The sequence below is a fragment of the Lynx rufus genome, unplaced genomic scaffold, assembly GCF_022079265.1.
Source record: "Lynx rufus isolate CCGP_SWC_20201006 ecotype Redwood Valley unplaced genomic scaffold, mLynRuf1.p SCAF_7, whole genome shotgun sequence".
In the NCBI taxonomy this organism is placed as follows: Eukaryota; Metazoa; Chordata; class Mammalia; order Carnivora; family Felidae; genus Lynx; species Lynx rufus.
Genome location: NW_025814889.1, coordinates 68,070,715 through 68,095,507, shown reverse-complemented (window position 1 = coordinate 68,095,507; position 24,793 = coordinate 68,070,715). Strand labels below are relative to the sequence as shown.

Below are 24,793 nucleotides of genomic sequence, written 5' to 3'. Positions count from 1 at the left end.
CAACAGATAACTGCTCATAAGATACAAAGTTGTGATGCAGGAAACAACAAGGTATGTTCCAATGACTTGTTTGGATAGAAAGCAGTAAGTAGGATAGGGAGAAGTGGTAAAAGCAAGGCAGGGCCAGATTTTGGATGGTCTTAAATGATGTGCAAGCTTACGTCTATTCTTCGGGCAACTGTCACCATTAAAGCTCCTGAGCAGGTAAGTGGCACAATCAGAATAATGCTTCACGTTAGTCATAGAGGTAGTGCAAGAAATATGAGACACAGAGACAGGGCAAAGAGCAGCCAACTTAACCATCATGGTAGTGATGGGGATCTGAAATAGGGTAATGATAAAGGGAACCATAATTTGGAGGCGGTAGCCCAGGTTTCACTAAAAAGGTAATCTACCTACTGATTCCTCAACATCTACAGAGAAAAGTATCATGATCAAACCCCAACCAAATGTCTTGTGTGCTGTAATAGAAAGAGGTTTTTACCTATGCTTTCCTTTTAAATGGCCAAGAAAAATCATCCATTTCTAAATGACAGTTTCATGGAACCAAAGAAAAGAGAGAAGGTGTATCCAAAATTTCTTGGAATGGCTACTTCATTTTTACAGTTACATTGTTAAGAATTGCTACCTCTGCCTATGGAATTAAAGATACAGATAAATTACTTTGCCCAAAACTGCAGAATCACAATCTCCTTAGCCATTACGAGAAGTCACAATTCTTCAACTTCTCCTACTGCCCAGGAACTTAGTTCAAATTCTTGAGTACAGCCTGGCCACAGTCTACTTTTCCAGCCCAATCCTTTCCAGCCCAACAAGAACCTACATGCGCAATACTTTCAAGCATTTCCTATGTTAGTGTGTTCTGTTTACGCTATTGGAAATCTCTCTTCCTACCCCAATTTTGTCTGGAAAAAGTTTCAAATCCTAGTAAAACTCAAGTGCTAGTCTCCTCTGAAAAGTTCTTCTTATCTGCTCAGGCACTAACTGACTCTTTCTGCTACCATATTATAGTATACAAACCTTGCAAAAGCGAGCACTCTGCTCATTCTGTGAGACAAAGGCAATGTTCCTTCATCTTTGTAATTCTAGCCCTCAGCACAAGGCCTGGAACATGGCAAATATCTATTTAATAAGTGTTTGTTGAATGGTGAATGCTGAGAGACAACTAGAAAACATCGTTTGAATATAAAATCATTTTTGCATCCTCTGTATGTAGGGCATGCTAGAATGTTTTTATATTGGTATTTGAAATCAAACAAAAGTAGAATAAATCAGAGCCATTATGATGCCGTGAGCACATCAGGTTAAAGGGAGCAATAACTAACTTTAATAAATACAAATTTTAAAATGTGGTAGGTCTAAAGAAGACTTTAGGAGACATCTATTTCTCTGGAAAGGACAGTCCTCTGATTTCAAAGTCATAACAAGTATATATGCAATTTCCATACCATTTATTGTCATCAATATGGATGAGTTTGCCTGGTTGTATGACCTCGTCATTTAGGTAGCAGTCACACTGAGATTTTGGAACACAATTCTCTTCATTATTATGGTACATTCCATCAGGGCAAGTGCACCCATCAACTGGAACATCTTCTACATCACAGCTCCTATCTCTCTCTGACAATGATCGACAAGAACTATTGCAGGCTTTTACATTGTACTTGAAAACCAGGCCACTTGGGCAAGAGTGATCTGTTGGTATAGGAATAAAAAATATTAAATATGTATGCATCCAGGAAAAGTAGCAATTCTATTTCATCTTGATGTTTATAGATATTATAGTGAATTATTCACAATTGAGGTTATGAATAGTCAAGAAAAAGTTACTTGCTGTTCACTGGTATTTTTCATTCTTTTTTTATTTGCAGTCAATATTGAGTCCCTACTATATGTTTACATATTCCGCTGGGGATAAAACCCATAAACAAGATAGGAAATACACAGTTATCATGTGACTTATATTTCTGGGGAAAGGACAATTGTGGCACGTGCTATAAAGAAGCAAGATGGGAAGCTCTAAGTATGTACAACTGGGAACTTGCAGTCCATGTAGAGCATGAAAGCTTCCTAGAGAAAGGTAATTCTATGCCTGGGGAACAGCCTACATCAGAAGACAGGGAAATTCTGTCAAAGAGCAAGGAGAATAGAAGGTATAAGCCCAGACACAAAATCAGTAATTAGAACTTGCAGGGCCCTCTTAGTTTGCTCTTTAGCCTTAGAGCAATGAGAAGCCATTGACTCATTTTAGACTGAAATATCAAATGATCAGGTTAGTTTTTTTTTTTAACATTTATTTATTTTTTAAGAGACAGAGAGAGACAGAGCATGAGCAGGGGAGGTGCAGAGAGAGGGAGACACAGAATCTGAAGCAGGCTCCCGGCTCTGAGCTGTCAGCACACAGCCCAACGCGGGCTCAAACTCATGAACCGTGAGATCATGACCTGAGCCGAAGTTGGTCGCTTAACCGACTGAGCCACCCAGGCGCTCCGATCAGGTTAGTTTTAGTTGGTTTTACTTTAAAGATTATCCTGACTTCTTTGTAGAAAAAGTGGATATTAAAGGAAGCAGGGGCGCCTGGGTGGCGCAGTCGGTTAAGCGTCCGACTTCAGCCAGGTCACGATCTCGCGGTCCGGGAGTTCGAGCCCCGCGTCGGGCTCCGGGCTGATGGCTCAGAGCCTGGAGCCTGTTTCCGATTCTGTGTCTCCCTCTCTCTCTGCCCCTCCCCCGTTCATGCTCTGTCTCTCTCTGTCCCAAAAATAAATAAACGTTGAAAAAAAAAATTAAAAAAATAAATAAAAAAAAATAAAGGAAGCAATTGAAATAACCCAGGAGAGAAAAAAAAAAGAGGTTTTTTTTTTTTTTTTGAAGTAGGTTGGTGGCCATAGAGATGGAGAGATGTGAATGTATTTGAGAGAAATTTTGGAGGTGAACTTTGATGGGAAATGAGCTATGAGGTATTGTGATCTACAAGACATGTATTTCTATAAAGTTTTCTTTTTTTGGGTAAGCCATGTATTTTTCTGAAGTCATATTCAAATACTACAATAAATATGTTAAAAAAATGCAAGATTCAATAAATATGATAGTTGAACTCCTAATTTAGTTATTTTTATTTTCTTAAAAATGTCACTAATATTTAACACTTCAAAATGTAGTAGGAGTTGGAATATTAAATTTCAGCATATAATAACTGAACAGAAACCCATGTTAATATATAAATATGTATATATTCTGTTCTTATTTAAATCAAGATCAAAGACTCAAGAAGTAAAACTGCATGGATAACTCAAACATATTTAAAAAAAAAACAGGAAATCATCTTTGAAAGAACCAAGTACAAGTTTGTAAATACATGTTTCTAAACTACACACACACACAGACACACACACACACACACACACACACACACACACACACTATAGTAAAAGTGAGAAGGGAGTCATCTAAACCCCCTGTCCTGCTTACCACATAATCCAGTTCTCCATTCCACTATGTATGTTTCTTTCTCAGCACACGCTTTTACATAGTTGCCTAAAATCGTGCACAAACAATCTTCACTGTTGTCACAAGTGCAAGTGTATTTTTTGCATTCCTTTAAGGTAAGAAATAAATGCATATTACTTTATGAAAATGTTCACAAGAACAGGTAAACTGGGTATCTTAATTCAGTTTATAACCACTCCTCTTCCTTGAAAATAATCTGTCTTGAACTTTGGGAAATACTTCCTTTTGAAATATACAAAGTAGTAAATAAATTATTAACTAAGTTTTCCACAAACTTAGAAAACTCAGAAAGAGGAACTTATTCAAGATTTTTCTCATTCCAGGGGTGCTTGGGTGGCTCAGTAGGTTAAGTGTCCAACTTCAGCTCAGTTCATGAGCTCATTGTTCGTGGGTTCGAGCCCCACGTCGTTCTCTGTGCTGACAACTCAGGGCCTGTTTCCCTATCTCTCTGCATTCCCCAGCTCACGCTCTGTCTCTCTCTCTCTCAAAAAAATAAATAAACATTAAAAAAAAGATTTTTCTCATTCCAACTTATTTGCCAGTACTGTTTTTTTAAATCAGTATATCTAACAACTGAATAATGTTAAGTTTAAAGCTATGTCTTAATGTACTGACAGTGCCTGTTATTTGAAAAATTTTAATGTCTACAGGCTTCTATTGATATTATCAGAATAGTTTGCAAAAAGAGCTGTTAATCTTAGACCCTCACATACCTCATGATATAGTTTAGGATTCACAATTGGATGGCAGGAAGCAAAAGGCCCACTTGAATCAAGAAGAATTCCACAGTGCTTTTCAGCATATCTTTCTGGAAGAAATTTAATGCACTCAAAATTAGTATCAGTAATGTCATAATTTTTAATTGAAAATGTGATTGTGTTTTTAAAGTGTTTTTGTGGGGCACCTGGGTGGCTCAGTTGGTTAAGGGCTTAACTCTTGATTCTGCTTCAGGTCATGATCTCAGGATCATGAGATAGAGCCCCATATCAGGCTCTGAGCAGAGCATGGAGCCTGCTTGGGATTCTCTCTCTCCTTGCTCTCCGCCCCTCGCTGCACCCCCAACCCCCGGCCACCACAAAATAAATAAACTTTAAAAAGTTAAACAGTAAAATGTTTTTTGTTTTTTTTTTTTTCAACGTTTATTTATTTTTGGGACAGAGAGAGACAGAGCATGAACGGGCGAGGGGCAGAGAGAGAGGGAGACACAGAATCGGAAACAGGCTCCAGGCTCTGAGCCATCAGCCCAGAGCCTGACGCGGGGCTCGAACTCCCGGACCGCGAGATCGTGACCTGGCTGAAGTCGGACGCTTAACCGACTGCGCCACCCAGGCGCCCCAACAGTAAAATGTTTTTGCTAGAACATATCTAACTTATTATCAATATATACAGAAATAGCATGATATAACCAGAAACACCTTAAACTAAGAGGCAAAATCTTTCTTTTTTTAAATTGAAGTACAAACACACAATATTACACTAGTTTTAGGTGTACAACATAGGGATTAGACAACTCTATACATTATGCTGCATTCACAAGTGTGGTTACCATCTGTCACCATACGATGCTATTCCAATACCAATACCACTGACTATATTCCCTATGCTGTTCCTTTCAACCCAATGACTTACTTATTCCATAACTGGAATAAGTGGAAAAATCTTTATTAGCTTCATATATTTGTACTAAATCAGTTAACCTGTTTGCAAAATGCAATTTCTACCAAAAAAAAATGGGACTAAGGGAACCAGATTATTTATTCAGGTACATAGCAAGTGGGTAAATGAAATCATCACACCAGCACCACCTCGCCCCGTTGCCACAATAATCATGTCAGTTTTAGGACAAGCAGTATCAACAATTCAAACACACATTTTATTTTTTACGGGCTGAATTGATATTTGGTTGCTTCGTAAATCACTTCTTGTATTAAATTAACAGAAAATGAAGTTCACAAAAATAACATCTGAGTAACAAATGCTTTGCTCAATGATTTGCAAATACTTAAAGATGATGTCAGTGACTAGAAGAAGGATTGCTAATTTTTTTAACCATCTTTCAATTGGCTTTTAAAAGTTACTGTCACCAGGATGCAATAAAGAAGCTGACTAAATCTATTAAGAGGACATTGAGGCCAATTGTTTCTAGGTGTGCCTGGGTGGCTCAGTCAGTTAAGCATCTGACTTTGATCTCATGATTTGTGAGTTTGAGTCTGGAGCCTGCTTTGGATTCTGTGTCCCTCTGTCTCTCTCTGCTCCTCCCCTGCTTGTGCTCTCGCTCTCTCTCATAAATAAATAAATAAACATTTAAAAAATAAATAAAAATAAAAGGACATTGAGGCCAATTATTCCTAAAATTTGACAAACTTGTAACCAGGTATTACCATTTTTATGTTAATATTACTAACAGCTTATTACAGCATAGTTTCATTTTCTGTATTTTATTTTAAGTTAAATATAAAAGATTGAAAATAGAAATAGTTAATTTATATAGCTCTCAAAAGTGTTAATATAGTCTCCTTAACAAAAATTGGCTTGGGTTCTTATGAGATATACATTTGTTTTCATTTATTCTCATTTTAATTATTTTCATTGCAACACCTGCAAAACAAAATAACATGAAAATTGAACCTTCAAATGCATATTACCATGTGGATGTTAATGCTTCTATCAACCCCTTTCATTAGTCAGAACAAGTAGATGAAACTTTCAAAAGAAATTGCTTTGTAATTTTTAAATACTGTCAAAAGCTGATCAGACATTTGCTTCAAATATGGAGATTAATTTAGAGACAACTGATTAACATATAAACAATATATTTTAACTTACTTTCCATTGAATTCCATTATTTACGAAAGAAGTAACATAAAGTATTTGTTAAAATCAACAACACTAAGTATGGGAACAATCAGAGGAAGTCTTTGATTCAAAATACTTGGATTATCAGAAACAGACCGATAAATACAGAGGACAAACTGATGTTTGCCAGAGGGGAAGGAGATTGGGGGATGGGCAAAATGGGTGAAGGGGAATGGGAGATACAGACTTGTAGTTATGGAATGCATAAGTCCCAGGGATAAAAGGTACAGTGTAGGGGATGTAATCCGTTGTGTTGTAATGACATGGTATGGTGACAGACATTAGCTACACTTGTGGTAAGCATGACATATTGTATAGACTCGTAGAATCACAATGCTGTACACCTGAAATCAACGTAACATTGGGTGTCACCTGTACTTCAATAAAAATATTTTAATTAAATAAATAAAAATACTTGGGTGACAGATTCATCTTTAACCCTTATTAAGTACACTCTATCTGGAGTCTATTATCAACATCAACCTTAATGGAGATAATAACTACATCCGTGCTCTTCATGAGTGTTTGTGGGAATAAATGGAACCAATATTTATGGAAATCTTCGGTAAGCTAAAACATGAGCTGAATCCTACAAGTGTAAAGTTTTCCTCGTAAGATCTGTATTTGGGGGTTGGTATAATTAACAGACATGATAGCAGTAGTTAGGAGATGTGGATCTAGCTACAGCTCTATTGTTAAGTAGCTGAGCAATTTGGGGGAGTCTCATTATTTCAACCAATGATTATTTCCATGCCTAAAATAAAGGGTAAGAATAATAAATGAAATGATCTGTAAAATTTCCTCTAACTCTACTATTCTATAGCTATGAAGAAAACTGTCAAAGAAGGAAAAGAATGCGTATAGAAAAAGACAAATATGTTGATCCCCCTCCCCAATGAAAGATGTGTTTTCTAGTTGCGCTCTCAGCCAGCCAGACTGTTTCTCCACTGTTCCCTGTAAAACAGGTACAGTAAAACAAGCACTAGCTAAAAGCAGGATTATCTGAGAGTCTCATATTATTAACAGAATAAGTATACAATTCCTAGTACCAAATATTTAATCACAGAGTTTAATGTTCAATTACCAATACCTTTTTCTATACTGATGCACGAAGTGGGGTTTCCTTTAGGACAGGGCATCATTTCCCAAGAATCAGCAAATGCCTGAGACGTTTTCTCCAATATATTCTGACTTGACATGAAATCATCCTCTGCTCTGTTGTTGTAGGAACCACAGAGTCCTGTATAGAGCACAGAACAAATTTTAACATTTCCTCACCTACTCACCTTTTTGGATTCATAGTCTCACCTCATATTCAGTTCTTCACTCAAATCAAAACACATAGAAGCTACCTGAGCATGTATGTCTTGGTTAGTCTTTACACATACAAGCAAAATTCATGACACTTCAGATTAATTTTCCCTATGTATAAATAAGTCACCTTTTCAAGTAAAGACATGGTGCAAAAGCTTAGACTTTTGAAATTAGTAGCTGTGGGATTTGCCACTGTTTTGTTTTATCTGACATCCATGACACTATGTGGGAGCTGATTTCTACGACAGAAAATAGCAGTGAAAGATAAGAACATGTGATCTATCAGCAGGAAGACAAATTGTAATGTAGTTTGTGTTTGAAACTTGATATTCAAAAGATGTCTAAGTATAATATTTTCATCTTCTACAGGCAAAAGCTCTGGTAATCTACATTAGCAAAGTGATATATATCCTATATTATCAAACCTGACTTTAAAACGCCTTAATTTAAAAACCTTAAATTTGTGGAAAACCATTTAGGAATAGATTTTGTAATAAATAAAACCATCTTTACTGTAAGTTGAAACTGTTTTACTGCAATATTGAAAGGAAGATTAAGTAAAAATGCTTTATGCATAATGTCATTAATTGAGAAACAATTGAAAATTAAAATAAGTGATAGTAACATTAGAACCTTGGAAATAAAAACATATCCAGGGGACTTACCGACAGTGTCTGTGAATTGGTTGGGTGGCATGGAAACATATAATTGCATCACAGGAACAATCTGTATCTGCATCTTTACATGAAAGTTTGTTTCTACTTGAAGGTATGAGGAAGATGCTTTGAAGATCTGCATTTGGTCTGTTAAAATAATTATTAACATTAAGAGTAATAATTTAAATAGTGAACAATTTTTAATTCATTAAAATGGTTTTATATTTTCATGTGTTAAAAAACACACATTTGATATCCTTAAAAATTGAATAAGTGGGGCGCCTGGGTGGCGCAGTCGGTTAAGCGTCCGACTTCAGCTCAGGTCACGATCTCGCGGTCCGTGAGTTTGAGCCCCGCGTCAGGCTCTGGGCTGATGGCTCAGAGCCTGGAGCCTGTTTCCGATTCTGTGTCTCCCTCTCTCTCTGCCCCTCCCCCGTTCATGCTCTGTCTCTGTCTCAAAAATAAATAAACGTTAAAAAAAAAAATTAAAAAAAAAAAATTGAATAAGTGAATGCATCTTACATTTAAGTGGATTTATTAAACTTACCTGAATAATAATAACCTTGATTTCTAATCTTATCATTTGTGACTGTTCCATCTCTATTGAATATATATTTGTCAACTGAAACAGACTGATATTTAAAACAATTGTTAGTTCATGTTAATTTGTAATACTAATTCATTTTAATGCAATATATGCACCTTCATTTTTATGCCATAAAGTGTTTAATTTTACTAGATTAATTTTATCTTATTATTATTTTAATATTAAATAAAATACAAATAAAATACTATTATATTTTTATTATATATAATTACTATGATGATGATAAATAAATAATAATTATCATTTACTAATAATAAAAACAGATACAGAGTGCTAACGGGGGAGGGACAGAGAGATAGGGAGACACAGAATCTGAAGAAGGCTCCAGGCTCTGAGCTGTTAGCACAGAGCCTGACGCAGGTCTTGAACCCATGAACAGGGAGGTCATGACCTCAACCGAAGTTGGATGCTGAACCGACTGAGCCACCCAGGCACTCCTTAAATTAATTTTTAATACCTAAAATATAGAACATTTTGTAAGCACTCCTCATATGTTTTTTCATTGCTTCTTATACCAATTCTTGGAGACGTATTGTAAAGGAATTTCCATCCCTAATCTGTAGATGAGGAAACTGAAACTCAAGAAGATAACTTACATTTCTAAATGTCAGAAGCCTTCTAAGTACCAAAGGCAAGTCTCAATGTCCTCCCTCACCATTTAGGTCTATTTCCTTTTACAATGTCACTTCCAAATACATGAAATTCTAAACAAATATAATTGCCTTTTAAATGGCCCACAGAGTTTAATAATTTAATAAGCACATAAGTTGATCTATAATTAGTGCATTAGTTGTATACGTATGATAACTTTTATGTACTTAAGGATCCTTAGAAGTATCTACCTCTTCCAGGGACATTATCAATTTTCTGTACAATATCACTTGTTATTTCAATTTACAGAGTAAAGCCTCTCTTCTACCACAAAAATTCTGAATTTGTGAAGTAATTGATTTTATTTTGCTCTGGATAAACTTTAGGGAGTGGACTACTCACCGAATTCAAGAGGAGTGTAACACTATTTAAGCACGTTCCTGACTGACCATTTGGACAGGGACGAAGTTCAACGCTAACAGACCAATCTTTATCCTGTTAAAAAACGCATTTCATTGATATATTTATTAAATGTCATTGATTATATGCTATTACTGCATGATTCATTCACAATGCATGTTTGCATTTAAAACATGTACAATTCCTACATATAATCTGTCTGCTCTGAAAGTAAAACCTCGTTCAGTCCATGGTAAGTGTAGAAATGGCCACTTTACAGAAGGTCCAAGTATCTTCCATAAACTATATCTGATTGGTAGGGTAGTATAGTCTGATTGGTGGGTTTTCATAGTCCTCATTTTTTTCTTTTATCTTTACTTTTTGTCATCTCCTCCAAGGGAATGTGCTGCATTGCAGAGACGAATAGGAATTAGAGATGACATAGCTTGTTTATTCTCTGGACAATCCACAATGTCTGTTTAAACCCAATGTGAAAGGTATTTAATTTGTAAAACCAAAATATAAGTCATGTCAAACATTGACTTCCAGTTCTCTCTGCACGATCTAGGAATCTAATATAGGAGAAGCAAATATTCCACATATTTTGGTGTTATTTCCCTTTCAGTTTGCCCGTCCCCCACCCTCACAGATTATGTGAGGAGCATAAAAGGAAGAAAGATTTGGAAAATGGTCTTTTAGTAGCCAGGACAGAATTTTTCAGACTACTAGACTTGAGCCATCCCTCTCACTTTAGGAGTCACAAATTCTGCTCATCTTGGTTCCTTACCAAAAGATTAAACAAAATTATATTTTCAGGCTGGCTATAGGCACAATATACAAGATGGAATTCCCCTTTTACTGAAATCCAGATTACTTAAAATTTTAGTACTGAACAGGATTTAAAAGTCAGGATAGCATCTATCATACTAGTGATATTATATTATAAAAACTAAAAATAAATGTAAAGGGGTAACTATGAAAAAGGATGTTTCATGGAACATAAAAGATAGTTTCAATTGAGGCACTAGTGAAAACATGCAAAGAAAAGTAGAAGAAAATATTTTTCCAGTGTGCTTAGAAAATTATTAGTGATGAAGGGAATTTTGGGGTTTGTTGGTTTGTTTAGCAAGGAATTTCTAAGAAGTGCAGGTAATACTTATGGTCAATGTCAACATGTGACAGAAAACAGATACCAAAATATGTAACAAATAATTGAAGGGCTGCTTGTTATTTATTTTTTAAATAGTAATTTGAAGTGAAGATTGTGTTTTAAATTGGATGAAAAACAGCTTGGCACGTGCATCAGTTTTCTCAACTGTTCCAGGCTATTACATACGTGGATGGCCAAGAAATGACAGTTTCCAGGATGGTTATATTTAACACCATCAAAGGTGGTGATTGAACTTCCTTCCACCTTACATCTTCCAGGACATAATGCTTCAGTGCAAGACCACTTTGCTTCTTGGCATGTGCTGGTAAAATGCAATGGTTACATTAAAGGTCATCAGCTGTGTTTTCTCTATGGCCAAAATAAATATCCCAACATTAAAAATCAAAATTTAAACTAAGACATTTACTTAAGTTTTATTAGACCATCTTTTTTGTTTTAAGTTTTTAAGTAATCTCTACAACCCAACATGGGGTTCGAACTCATGACCCCAAGATCAAGAGTCACATGTCTTTAAACAGAGCCAGCCAGGAGCCCCTATTAGACCACCTTTGTTTCCCACTCAACATCTCAACTCTGATCAAACGTCTCATTGATGGTGGCATCCTGTTTTTTTAAAAGACTTGAATGCCATGGACTAAAATAATAGCTTCGTCCTGAACTAAACATATAAAAACTTTTAAACTGGATTTCAGGTTTGTTTAAATGGAACCCATTTCACTATTAGTACTAAGACACCTGCTAAATGCCACACTGTAGACCTGCAGTGTTCAATATAGCATAGAGACGTATAGCTATTGATTACTTGAAAGTGACTCATCCAGATTGAGATCTGCTGTAAATGTAAAATACACACAGACTTCTAAGACTTAATCTGAAAAACAGATCATAAAATCTCTCATTCACTTTGCATACTAATTTCATTTTTAAATGATAATACTGTATTTTGGGTATATAAAATACAGAATTAAAATTCATTCTACCTCTTTCTTTTTGCTTTTTAAAAAATGCATCAACTAAAAAGTGTTAAATTATATATGTGGGTCATATTTGTGACTCACGTGATATTTCTCCTGGATAGCACTGTCATAGATATTCAATAAATCATAGCTATTGTTATATACAATTATTACTAATGCATTATGACCACACTAACAAGAACATTTCTCATTTATAAAGAACATATTATAATATCAATAATAGATTAGCTTTCATTGAATCAGATTATTTCCCTACAAGGGCATAATACATTTCTAGAAAAGTCCTCTGGACTTCTGCACAAATTTGGAGTTTCAGAGAAAAGTTGTAATGAGGAATGGGGAACTCTCTCTGATCAACATATTGCTGCTGAACTCAAATAGTCCACACTAATTTTTGGCACATTAAAATTCACTCATTAAATATATCCATAAATATTATAAATATATATAATACATAAATAAAAATATATAAATAAAGATTAAATATGCCTTCACCAATGTAGCCTCATAAAAATTATTTGAAAAGTATTAGATTGTTTCTGATTATACATTTTATTAAATATTCTTGGCATTTTGCACAATTATTGTTTCCTTGTTGTAACCATACTCTTATATTATTCTTTGCTCTATATTTGCAACCACTAATTGGCTTACTATTTGAAACACTACTTCAGTTAGTGAAAAGCATTACCTTTTAAAGATACATAGAAAGCGTATACATTTTATTTTAAAAACACACTAAACTTTCCTTAAAAGATAAAAGGCAAATATGAACACAGAAAATAAAGTGAGGTTGCATTTTATTTCTGGAAAGTTTATTTTAAGTACTTAGGAATTATTTAAAATTGATTAAACTATTAGTATTATTTTGCTATTAATAAAATGTGGGCAAAAAACATGCACCTACCACTGAGAACCACAAGGACCATCTCGGACTTCTCCTGACTGATAGATCTTTCCATTTGATTCACAGGGACATTTAGCCTTTAATACACATCTCCCTTTTTCTCCAATATCGTCCAATAGGTAACCTGGAATAAATATATTATATTAATCTCAGAATTATATAAACATCAGTAAATTCTCAAGCAGTGAATTGTGAAATCACTCTTGAGCTAGTTCTTTTTTTTTAATAAATTTTTTAAGTGTATATTTGTTTTTAAGACAGGGAGAGACAGAGCATGAGTGGAGGAGGGGCGGAGAGAGGGGAACACAGAATCCGAGGCAGGCTCCGAGCTCTGAGCCGTCAGCACAGAGCTCAGTGCAAGACTCAGGGCTCAAACCCACAACTGTGGGATTATGACCTGAACCTAAGTCTGACGCTTAACTGACTGAGCCACCCAGGTGCTCCTGAACTAGTTCCTTCAAGTGTAAACATGCACTTGAAATGGTAAGTTCCATTTAAGCAATTACTCCAGTTTGAGAACTGACAAGAGTATAATTTTCTGAGCCATAGAGTATTTCTAATGAGCCCAATATAAGACTAGAGGACGATCTGTGGAGCACCATGGCCCTTAGGTACCATAGACATAGACATACACATTAACTTTGTAAGTCTCTCTCTTGCCCTCTTCTGCAGTTTGCTAGAAGGATGGATTACGAATAGATGATTTCATTAAATATCTAGTTAGAAATAAGACCCACCATACTAGAAGCACTGTTTTCAGTTGTTTCAGTGTAAATACTCTTATAGGGTGTATTACCTTCTGGGCAGGTGCAGCCACTCACACATTCACTGTCTTGAAAAGGAGCCACATTAGAACAAGTTGCAGGGTTTGAGGGACCACATTCTTTGTAGATATGTTTTTCTGGGCATCTAGGTTTTTCTAGAGAAATATAGATACAGGTATACATGGAAATTAGAGGGAAATGAATGTGATAAATAGATAATACTTTAATGGGGATCTTTTCAAATGAGCTTCTTTGAGTCTAATGTTCAAGATATGAGTCAGTCTTTAAAAATATTCAGCACAACTAACTTGTGCCAATTTTTCATGCATTATTTTATGATTCAATATTTAATCTGGAGAAAAAATAAAAAAAACAAAGACAAAAATTAGGAGGAAATGTACTTATATATATATATATCATTGCATCTTACTTTGGAATTGATATTCTACTCATATTTTAACTTCTAAGGATTTAGCTAAACATAGGTTAAAGTATATTTATATTTGTGTGAAACTCATCTCTATGTTTTATTAATTTTTTGAAAAGAAATCATAGTACTAATCAATATACTTTTGATAACTTTTCCACTTACTATTTTCAATTTTTACAGAATTTCTCATTTTTCCCAGTAACTTTTACTAATTGTAAAGACTATAAATTTCCTAACTGAGATCTTAACACAAAGCAGCGCAACTTACGGCAAGTCACTTCACCAATACAGGTCTCAGTTTCCTCACAAGTACCTGTGAGAGATAGGACTCTAACATCTCTAAGATCCCTTTCAGGGCTTACAGTCATTTGAAAAGATTACTTTGAAATATAGCTCAATTTTAATGTGCTATAGACACTTTCTGGCTTGGAATCTGCAATACAATTTAAAACCTACCGCAAACCACATCAGAATCATCTCGCCAGGATACGTAGGGGCCGGGACCATCTGAGGCACAGAGGCGGGACAATTCTGTGTAAGTGTCACACGTAGAATTTTTGTCTCTATTTTGGCAGTACTCATCAATGCAGATCATTCTGTAGTCATTGGATAAAGTGGTGACCTTTCTACATTTCTCAAAGTAAGTTCCAATAATTTTGTCACAGTGCTACAAAATAAAGCATGAAGTTTTATTGAAACATAAAAAAAATGGACAATCAAATAAACATTTAGGAAAAGATAAATTCAGATATGTTTGATTCTGCATGATAACCTGTAGCTTTGGCAGGAAGAGTTGTTGACTGCTGGTTGAAATGGAGAGTTTTAAAGTATTATACTCGGTACAGTGACTCCTAAAAGAACACTTCACTTCTGGCATTTTGGATTGTTGTACAACAGCTTCAAAAATTGTTGTACCTACACTCAACCAAAACTTCTCTAAAGGTGACATGAAGTTTACAACTTGAGAAAATGGAAGGGTGAGAAAAAATAAAAATTGTTGATGCCAGAGAGTGGGATGGTAAATGACTGACACCACAATAGACAGAAGGGACATTGGCCCTTTATCTATTAATCTTCTTATATTTGATGAGCAACCATGGCAGTAAAATAGAGTGAATGTGTGCTTTCTTAGTGGGGGCCATGTGAGTTGTCTCCAGAGACAACATATTTGTTCTCATGTTGGTTAAGAAAGTAAACACATATATTATTGAACCCAAAAACATTTAAATGTCTACATTTTTTAACTACCACATAGCTGTTTTCTATCTTAACATGTTTGTAACAGAGAAATATAAAAACCACTGTTAAGCAAATGTATAATTTGTACCAATTAAGCCTAAGACAACTGATAACATTCTCCAGGTTAGGTATAAGATTAAGTGAAATAAAATCTTCAAGGATTGATTTTCATTTATTATTTTTGTATAGTTTTATCACTAAATTACAGGTTCCTTTAGAGTAAAAAATAGAACTTTGTATCCTCTTGACTTACCACAATATCTTGCATGTAGCAGGTCTTTAATAAATATGCATTAGCTTTGTAATGTGTATTTATTTTGAGAGACATAGAGACAGCATGAGTGGGGAAGGGGCAGAGAGAAGGAAAGTGAGAATCCCAAGCAGGCTCTGCACTGTCAGCACAGGGCCCAATGCACAGCTCAATCTCATGAACCATGAGATCATGACCTGAGCTAAAACCAAGCATTAGAGGCTTAACCGAATGAGCCACCCAGAAGCCCCTGCATTAGCTTTAATATAAATTTATATAATTACTGAACTGACATTTTTTGAGCAACAAGGAGTAAGTTCTCATACATTGTGCAACTACCACAACAGATAAAACATAAGTCTTGTCATCATAGAATGCATAATCTTACAGGGAACATAAAAACATGGGAAATTTTTGTGGATGGTATCTTATCATAAGTAGTAAGGAGTAGCATAGGGTAACAGAGGAAAAAGAGAAGGCGATTCTAACTGAAAACCAAAGAGGGTTTCACAAGAAAGACAGCAGATGATACAGAATGTCATGGCTTAATTAGCTTTGCTAGAAGGTAACAAGATGGTTAGAATGCAACATCCATTGTCGAGAAAACAAAAAGTCTCTTCTATCCATTCTATCCATACATCTTGATCTGGAAAATTTTGTTCTAGATTGAAACAGGAATATGTGAACATTTATTCAGTCATAAAATAAATGCAACCTATCCTAAAGGACCTGAATGTGAGACAGGAAACCATCAAAACCTTAGAGGAGAAAGCAGGAAAAGACCTCTCTGACCTCAGCCATAGCAATCTCTTACTCGACACATCCCCAAAGGCAAGGGAATTAAAAGCAAAAAATGAACTACTGGGACCTTATGAAGATAAAAAGCTTCTGCACAGCAAAGGAAACAACCAACAAAACTAAAAGGCAACCAACGGAATGGGAAAAGATATTTGCAAATGACATATTGGACAAAGGGCTAGTATCCAAAATCTATAAAGAGCTCACCAAACTCCACACCCGAAAAACAAATAACCCAGTGAAGAAATGGGCAGAAAACATGAATAGACACTTCTCTAAAGAAGACATCCAGATGGCCAACAGGCACATGAAAAGATGCTCAACGTCGCTCCTCATCAGAGAAATACAAATCAAAACCACACTCAGATATCACCTCACGCCAGTCAGAGTCGCCAAAATGAACAAATCAGGAGACTATAGATGCTGGAGAGGATGTGGAGAAACGGGAACCCTCTTGCACTGTTGGTGGGGATGCAAATTGGTGCAGCCTCTCTGGAAAACAGTGTGGAGGTTCCTCAAAAAATTAAAAATAGACCTACCCTATGACCCAGCAATAGCACTGCTAGGAATTTACCCAAGGGATACAGGAGTACTGATACATAGGAGCACTCTCAACAATAGCCAAATTATGGAAAGAGCCTAAATGTCCATCAACTGATGAGTGGATAAAGAAATTGTAGTTTATATACACAATGGAGTACTACATGGCAATGAGAAAGAATGAAATATGGCCCTTTGTAGCAACATGGATGGAACTGGAGAGTGTGATGCTAAGTGAAATAAGCCATACAGAGAAAGACAGATACCATATGGTTTCACTCTTATGTGGATCCTGAGAAACTTAACAGAAACCCATGGGGGAGGGGAAGGAAAAAAAAAAGAGGTTAGAGTGGAAGAGAGCCAAAGCATAAGAGACTCTTAAAAACTGAGAACAAACTGAGGGTTGATAGGGGGTGGGAGGGAGGGGAGGGTGGGTGATGAGTATTGAGGAGGGCATCTTTTGGAATGAGCACTGGGTGTTGTATGGAAACCAATTTGACAATAAACTTCATATATTGAAAAAAAAAACAAAAAACAAAAAACAAAAAATAAACATTACAAAATTAAAAAAAAATAAATGAAAGGTAATAAATGAATACTACAAAGAAGAAAATATTAAAAAAAAATGCAACCTATCCTAAATAACAATAACACAACAACAACAGGGGGCACCCGGGTTGCTCTGCCATTTAAATGTCTGACTCTTGATTTCAGCTCAGGTCATGATCTCGCATTTGTGAGATGGAGTCCTATGCCCTCTAGCTTCACACTGGGTGTGGAGCCTGCTTAAGATTCTCTCTCCCTCTCCTTCTGCCCGCCCCCTCACATACGTGCACACATGTGTGCACATGTGCTCTCTCAATAAATAGATTATAGATAGATAGATAGATAGATAGATAGATAGATAGACAGACAGACAGACGGATGCAACCTATCAAATTCAATGTGACAGAACTACAAAAGTGCAGAAAATTCAGAGAGGGCTATTTTTAAGTATTGTAGTCAAAATAATTACATATAACTCTTTCAAAAAGAAAGCAAAGTATACAAAGTATGACAATTCAGATTGGCTATCTGGGGCAAAAGTAAGGGAGAACAGAAAGTAGTTTTTAGGGACACAGGACATGGATTTCCACAGCATAAGAGCCCATCAATATCCATCAGCAGACTTAATGGAGAGGTGAAGCATGTCAGTTTACAGACAAACTAAAACTCTGTGCAAAGAAAATCAGAATTGTTACACTAATATATAGTAAATATCATAATGTTTTAGGAAAAAAACTTATTTTAGCATCTACAGCTAAACTAAAGCTGAGAAATAGACTATAAGGACATTAGAGAAAAAGTAGTTGCACAATTCCAAGAATAAGGCATGAATGCTTAGAAGAGGATGTTGGGTATCTAAATTGAAACAAAGGGAAACAGTGCTGAAATTTGCTGCTAGGTGAAATATAAATCTCCTACCTGCATGCCATCTTCACAAACATCATAGCTTTTACTAACAGCTTTGGGACAATCACCAGGAATTTTACTATTGGCAATGTGTTCATTGATATCATCTCCTGAAAATGAAAACAATGCTTAGTTCAAGAGATTCATTATGTACATATACATTATTTTCAAGCTAAATATAGCTAAGTTGACAACATAAATTTTGTTTTATTTTAATGATTTCCTATTCTTTAGACAAATGCAAATTTCTGTTGGATTTATCCAAATGTGAGTAATTATTTTCTAATTTTCTTTCAGGAAACAATTTTCTTAGACCTAATTCATTGAAATCTTACCTGGAGTGCTGTTGAAGTTACCACAGAGACCACAAGTTGGATATTTCTTGTGAAGAGTAAGCTTTTAAAAAAAATTACATGTACATGTTTATAAAATATTGAAAATACCTCAAAATGTAATTTACCCAAACCAAAGGACAGTGTCTATTCATTTTCAATTCTATCTAAGCTGGTTACTTAGGAAGTACTATAGGACGTTTTTTAAATGACCAGGATCTAGAAGTTGGAAATTTCCTGACTCCATCTCTTACTAACTATGTGTCTTTGGGTAGATAATTTAACTTTTATTAGTCTGAATTTCCTGAGTTCTATCACCTATAAAATAAGATTAATAACAGTATGTACTTCAATGTATTTTAAATATTAAATAAGATAATGCTTAGCACGTGAATAATATATAGAGATTTCTCAGTAAACGTTAGCTCTTATTTTCCTTATAATGTATTCTTTTCATAACTGAAAGCAAAGAACAAAAGGCCCAAGAATGTAAGAAAATCAGAGACAGACTTACTGAGAGTTTGTTATTTTTGTCCCACATTAAAGACATGATTCCTCTGCGGCTATTCAGGACATTATGTTCTCCATATTTTTTAATGTGTATCAATTTATTGTTATATGGTATCTGTACACTGAAAAGTTTAAAGCACAAGTACACATAAGGGTAAGAATAGTATATGTTTTTCTAATAATTCATGTTCTATATTTAGTATCACAAATATAATACTGGCTAGTAAATATTGCAGCTTTGTTTTTCCTACCATTTCAGAAGAGACACAATGGCTTTGTTTTTCCAATTTTTGAAAGACTTTTAAAGAACAATGAATAAATCTTTGGGGCTTTGGAGAAATTAAAAAGAAGAAACTGGTGCAGTGTAAGGAATAAATGATCAAATAATTTGAAATGTTCACAAGTAGAATATCATGTCTCAACTCCTTATCCTGAAAACTATTCAAATATTACACCCTTCCAAATATGAATTGCTACTTCTAAAAACAATGACCTAAATTTAATCTATTGAAAAATCTCATATTTTTAACAACAAACATACAAATGAAAATTGAAATACTCTATTAACAGATGTGTTGAATATGCATGTTGTCCCAAATCTAAGTACTCAAAATAGTCAAACAACAAAACTAGTTGTTTGTCCCCACCATGTTATAGGAATAAATATAGTATCTTACAATTCCACATATAACAAAATCTTCTGTCAGACTCCTGTCCAAGAATTTAATATAATGAATATGAGCACCAAAATAGGAAAAGAGTATCGTCTTTTCCTAGTCAAACTTTTCTCTATTTGCTCAGGTTACTGTAAATCTTTTTAATGTTCATTTACTTTTGAGAGAGACCGAGAGTGAGCAGAGGTAGTGCAGAAAGAGAGTGAGACATAGAATCGGAAGCAGGCTCCAGGCTCTGAGCTGTCAGCACACAGCCAGATGCGGGGCTTGAACCCAGGAACCAGGAGATCATGACCTGAGCTGAAGTCAGATGCCTAGGCACCTGAGCCACCCAGGCACCCCTCTTTTTGCTCAGGATAGCTTAAGTCATTCTATAGTATTTTTCCATAACACTGTCGCATTTACCTTTCTTCATTAACTAGGATGATATCACCAAAAATAGAGACGTCATTAGTGTCGATTTTAACTATTATTTTTTCAATATCACTATTATTGTTTCTTTTGATCTCAATATTGAAATCTTCTCCGGATTCCACGCAATGACGGCAGAAGGTGTATGCGCATGACGAGTCAAAGGAAAAGATGCGGCCATTGAAAGCTTTATATGCTCCTTTGCCCCAAGTAGAAGCTTCGCCTACAAAACATTTAGAGTAGAATATTCATAGTTCTGTGTTTTTTTTAAGTGTTTGTATACCAAGATAAAACATTACTGAAAGTTTCTGCTCTCCCCAGCCACCACCTTAAATAAGAACTTTTCTTTCTCACACAGAGCAAAAACACACTAAAAGTAGTGCCTGAATCCTTGGGAATACACAAAGGTTGCTGTTCTGTCTCGAACAAAACATGAAGGAAAACATCTTGTTTCCTATGGGAAAGGGAAATTGTCTCTACTTGTGGGGAGGTATATATGATCGGAGTTGTGGTCTGTTTGCCTGTTTATTTTGCTTTTTGTAGAAATAGTCTTTCTAATGTTATATGAGTTGGTTACCATATGTCAATTAAGTATAAAGAATATTGTTTCTCTATGTACATACGTATGTATGTTATATACGTTCATGCATATGTGTTATGTATATATGTGTGTATATGTATCTTTGAGGAAAATAGTATGAATGTGATGTCATTCAAACATAAAATGATAAAATGGATAGGTGACGGGCAAATGTTTACAACTAGTTTCAAAATATTGGTTAGGTACTGGCTGGCTTGGACATAAAAATATGGGTAGAAATCAAAGTCCTTTTTACTTACCAATAATTGTATTTGTTTCTGAGTATTTCGGAGTTGCTTCTGGAATATGGGATCCTTTTTCTATTTAACATAATGCATAGATTATTTAAACTTAAAAACATACATTGATTCTAAATATACAGAATATTTGGGTTTCTACGTAGGAATTTAGAAGCTGATATTGAAGGCCATCAGTGGGTTTCTTTATCCTGATCATATAATTTGATTTTGTGAGAACTGTGATTTGCCACCATCATGTACATGATGATCTCTGAATTGTACCATATTTTTGGTACAATTAGCCATAGTATTTTCAGAAATCATTATGAGCTTATTCATTTTGAGTCATGTACAATTACTAACATATGCTATATCCCTTACAGAACTATATTTTCAACTTCATAAACAGAACATTGCTAGCATACTTTCACTGGGAGTCACTAGCTAAACATGCCCAAGGTAGATTTTACTAAATCAGTCTACTGTGTAATACTAATAATTCAATTATCTATATATGAAGAGAACTTTATTCTACTGATCAAAGGGGAAATTCATATACCTTGAAACCTTCCCCTGATTATTTTTAATGCATTGAACCTTGTATGTAACCAAGTAAATTTATATGAAATCTTAGAGCAGTTAAGCAAGCAGAATAGAAAAGCAACAACAACACAAGTGAATATTTTGATAGAACTATAAAATATTTTTCACATGTTATTTATTGTGTATCTTAAGGCCACTTGCCTTTACTACAGTTGTCTTTTCTTAGGTAATATAATATAACATAATATCTTTATAAATTATTTTTAAAGCCATTTAAGAATAGTGTATCTAAAATGACAAAGGAGAAGTTGTATTATGCTTTATTTAGGTTCCCTTAAAGTATAATTTAATCTACCTTATTAATGAAATTATTTAAAATATGCAGTTGGTGATCTAAACTTTAGTACTCAAAGAGAAGCATTTAGAAGCTCACTTCAACATGGAAAACACATAATAATATCATGTCCTAGTAAATCAATAATCCACAGAACACTTAAATTTCAGAATTATGTATATATGTATAAACACACAGATACATACACATACATCATATATATGCATTGTTAAGCACTGGAAGTCATAAGTCAAACTACCTGGTGTAGTGAGTGGTGCAGAGGTACTGTGGTCGGCTGGGCTTGTGACACCTATTTTAATACGAAATAGTTAGTCTGTATATACATACTACTTGGTAAAAATATGAAAAAAAAAATGTTTTTAAAATCTGATGGATAAACCATGGATCCAAGTTCAGCAATACTAATGCTAGCAGATTTAGAACAATGTGAAGCTGTATATATATATATAATGCATATATATGTACATATATATGCATATATATATGCATAATATATATATATATGTATATAATCAACTTAACAACCTGTGGGAGTAACAAAATTAAATGCCTTGCCACCAAATGAAATGATCAAATTAACTTACTCCAGATCAATTGCCTTAAAATGTATTTAGGAAAAGAGAAAGGTTTGAATAAACAGGGTCCAGGGTCTCCTATCCCAGTTTTAGTCACACTCCCACTTTGAATTGCTTTACATTTGGAAAATCTAGCTACCATTTTAAGATGTCAACTGAACAAAGGATTCTGCACTCACAGAAACTGGAAGTCTGAAAACAACTGATCTAGCTGAACTGAGAGTTCATCTCAACATGTCTAATATTAAGACAATAATGCCAACAGATCCAGAACTTGCCACTTCAAAGCCACTAGATTTACTGCTATTAGATACACTATCGGAAAGAACACTAATTAAAACAAGTCTGTCTCATTTGAAAAACATGAAAGCAGTCAAAAGTTGGTATCCAAACAGCAGAGAAGTCTCAGATTGGTAACCACTCCACAATAGAAAGAGGAGAGACAACTACTTCTTAATACATTTTTCAGGAACACATCCTAAACTGGAATACCTGAGCTAATGGCAGCAGATCTAGGGGTTAAAAATTCAGTGTCTCTTAAACCATTTTACTAACTGGTTTTAAACAAGGTCAATGGCAATAAATAATCAGTGATCTCAAATTTCTCAGTTCCACTGAAGTGTTGACCTCAAAACTGATGTCCAAAGATTAAGAACAATCCAAAAGTGAATTATTATTTCTTTATTACTAAGCCTTTTCTGAACAGATTCATTGATAGTCAATCCTGACTGAGGTCAGCCATTACTACACTAAGTATATCTCTTGCTAACTAGACTTTACCTTTTAAAAACATATCAATCCCAAAGTTGATTTCTAAGTATGAATCCTGAATATGTTTCAGATCACTTAAGTCATTAGAAGTGAATCTACTGCCCACAGTTCTGAGATCACTTAGTCTAGTGGCACCCAAGACTTTCCAACAGAAGAATCAAAATAGTCCCCATATCACAATAAATATTACCACAAATTCTTAGACTGTTCACTCTAATGCTTCCATTAAGAAATATTAAATTTTGAGATGTTCAAAAAGGATGGAATTTGTTTACTCTTATCAGAAATAAACTTGCAAAATAATTTAAAGTCCAGATCCAGAGCACAAAGATCAAACCCAACAAATCACCTCTTCACATATGTGACTCCAAATCAATTTTGCATAAAGGCAACAAAAACAACTCCACATAAATATAATCACAGCCACAAAATTCATTCCACATTCTACAAAAAATATTAAATGATTTTTTTTCCTGATCACATCTAAATACAGTTTATCATTTCAGGATTTTGTCTTGCTTTTTATATCATTATCGATGTTTATGATTTTCATTGTTATTTTATAACATATGTTAGAATCCTGACTCTCTAAACGCCAGACATAAATCCCAATTCTCGGCCATGGGAACCAGACCCAATAACATCCGTTCCAGTATCACAGGTACCTGTGCCACTAACGCCAGTTTCACCAAATTCATTTGGTCCAGAAGTACCAACACCAAGTCCAGCTGCACCCTTCCTTCCTCCACCACTTCCAGAACCAGAAGACCAAGTATTTTCTCCTAATGGAAAATCAATTAATTGATTAAAAGTGTGATTAAAAGAAATGAAGAAGGAAGAAACTAATTTGTATTTCTTGGGAACAGAGTCCAGGTGAAGATACCTGTGCCACTGACATCAGATCCAGGACTCAAGTATCCAGCCCCCACGATTCCACTGCCACTCTCTCCATTCCTACCAATTCCACTGATTCCAAATCCCTGCTGATCAGATGACCCCAAATTGAATCCTGAGTCTTCAGAGATACCACTAGAATATTCATCCCCATTTCTTGCATTTGAGTCACCTGCTGAATACAAAATGATGGTCATGAGAATTATTTTTTATGCATACCATGATTCAGAATTTTTCTCTGCACAGAAATTAACCATAAATACCTAGAGCCCTGGAACTATAGCCTCCAGTACCTCCTAATCTATTTCCATCCAAGTCTGTACCACCATGGCCATTGGATTTGAACCAGAATCTCCAAAACGAAATTGAGTTTCACCTTTCCTTTCTCCATTTTCAAAATTAGACAACCAAGTCCTTCCCTCTATTGGAAAATTCTTAGTGTTACTTAGCG

At 34.9% G+C, this 24,793-nt stretch overlaps 1 protein-coding gene across 1 annotated transcript in view; it reads right to left on the bottom strand.

Moving 5' to 3' along the window:
- MUC19 (mucin 19, oligomeric) overlaps positions 1 to 24,793 on the bottom strand; it is a 110,017-nt gene that overhangs the window by 80,676 nt on the left and 4,548 nt on the right. Inside the window, exons 7-25 of the mRNA XM_047066343.1 lie at positions 24,332 to 24,514; positions 24,183 to 24,230; positions 22,341 to 22,391; positions 21,226 to 21,285; positions 20,380 to 20,608; positions 19,305 to 19,422; positions 18,794 to 18,854; positions 18,471 to 18,568; positions 14,636 to 14,846; positions 13,782 to 13,904; positions 12,986 to 13,109; positions 11,267 to 11,402; positions 9,934 to 10,026; positions 8,881 to 8,965; positions 8,343 to 8,480; positions 7,454 to 7,603; positions 4,221 to 4,315; positions 3,469 to 3,595; positions 1,449 to 1,695 (exon numbers count right to left, since the gene is read on the bottom strand). Coding sequence (XP_046922299.1) covers positions 1,449 to 1,695; positions 3,469 to 3,595; positions 4,221 to 4,315; positions 7,454 to 7,603; positions 8,343 to 8,480; positions 8,881 to 8,965; positions 9,934 to 10,026; positions 11,267 to 11,402; positions 12,986 to 13,109; positions 13,782 to 13,904; positions 14,636 to 14,846; positions 18,471 to 18,568; positions 18,794 to 18,854; positions 19,305 to 19,422; positions 20,380 to 20,608; positions 21,226 to 21,285; positions 22,341 to 22,391; positions 24,183 to 24,230; positions 24,332 to 24,514 — 2,377 coding nt within the window. The remainder of the gene's footprint in view (positions 1 to 1,448; positions 1,696 to 3,468; positions 3,596 to 4,220; positions 4,316 to 7,453; positions 7,604 to 8,342; positions 8,481 to 8,880; positions 8,966 to 9,933; positions 10,027 to 11,266; positions 11,403 to 12,985; positions 13,110 to 13,781; positions 13,905 to 14,635; positions 14,847 to 18,470; positions 18,569 to 18,793; positions 18,855 to 19,304; positions 19,423 to 20,379; positions 20,609 to 21,225; positions 21,286 to 22,340; positions 22,392 to 24,182; positions 24,231 to 24,331; positions 24,515 to 24,793) is intronic.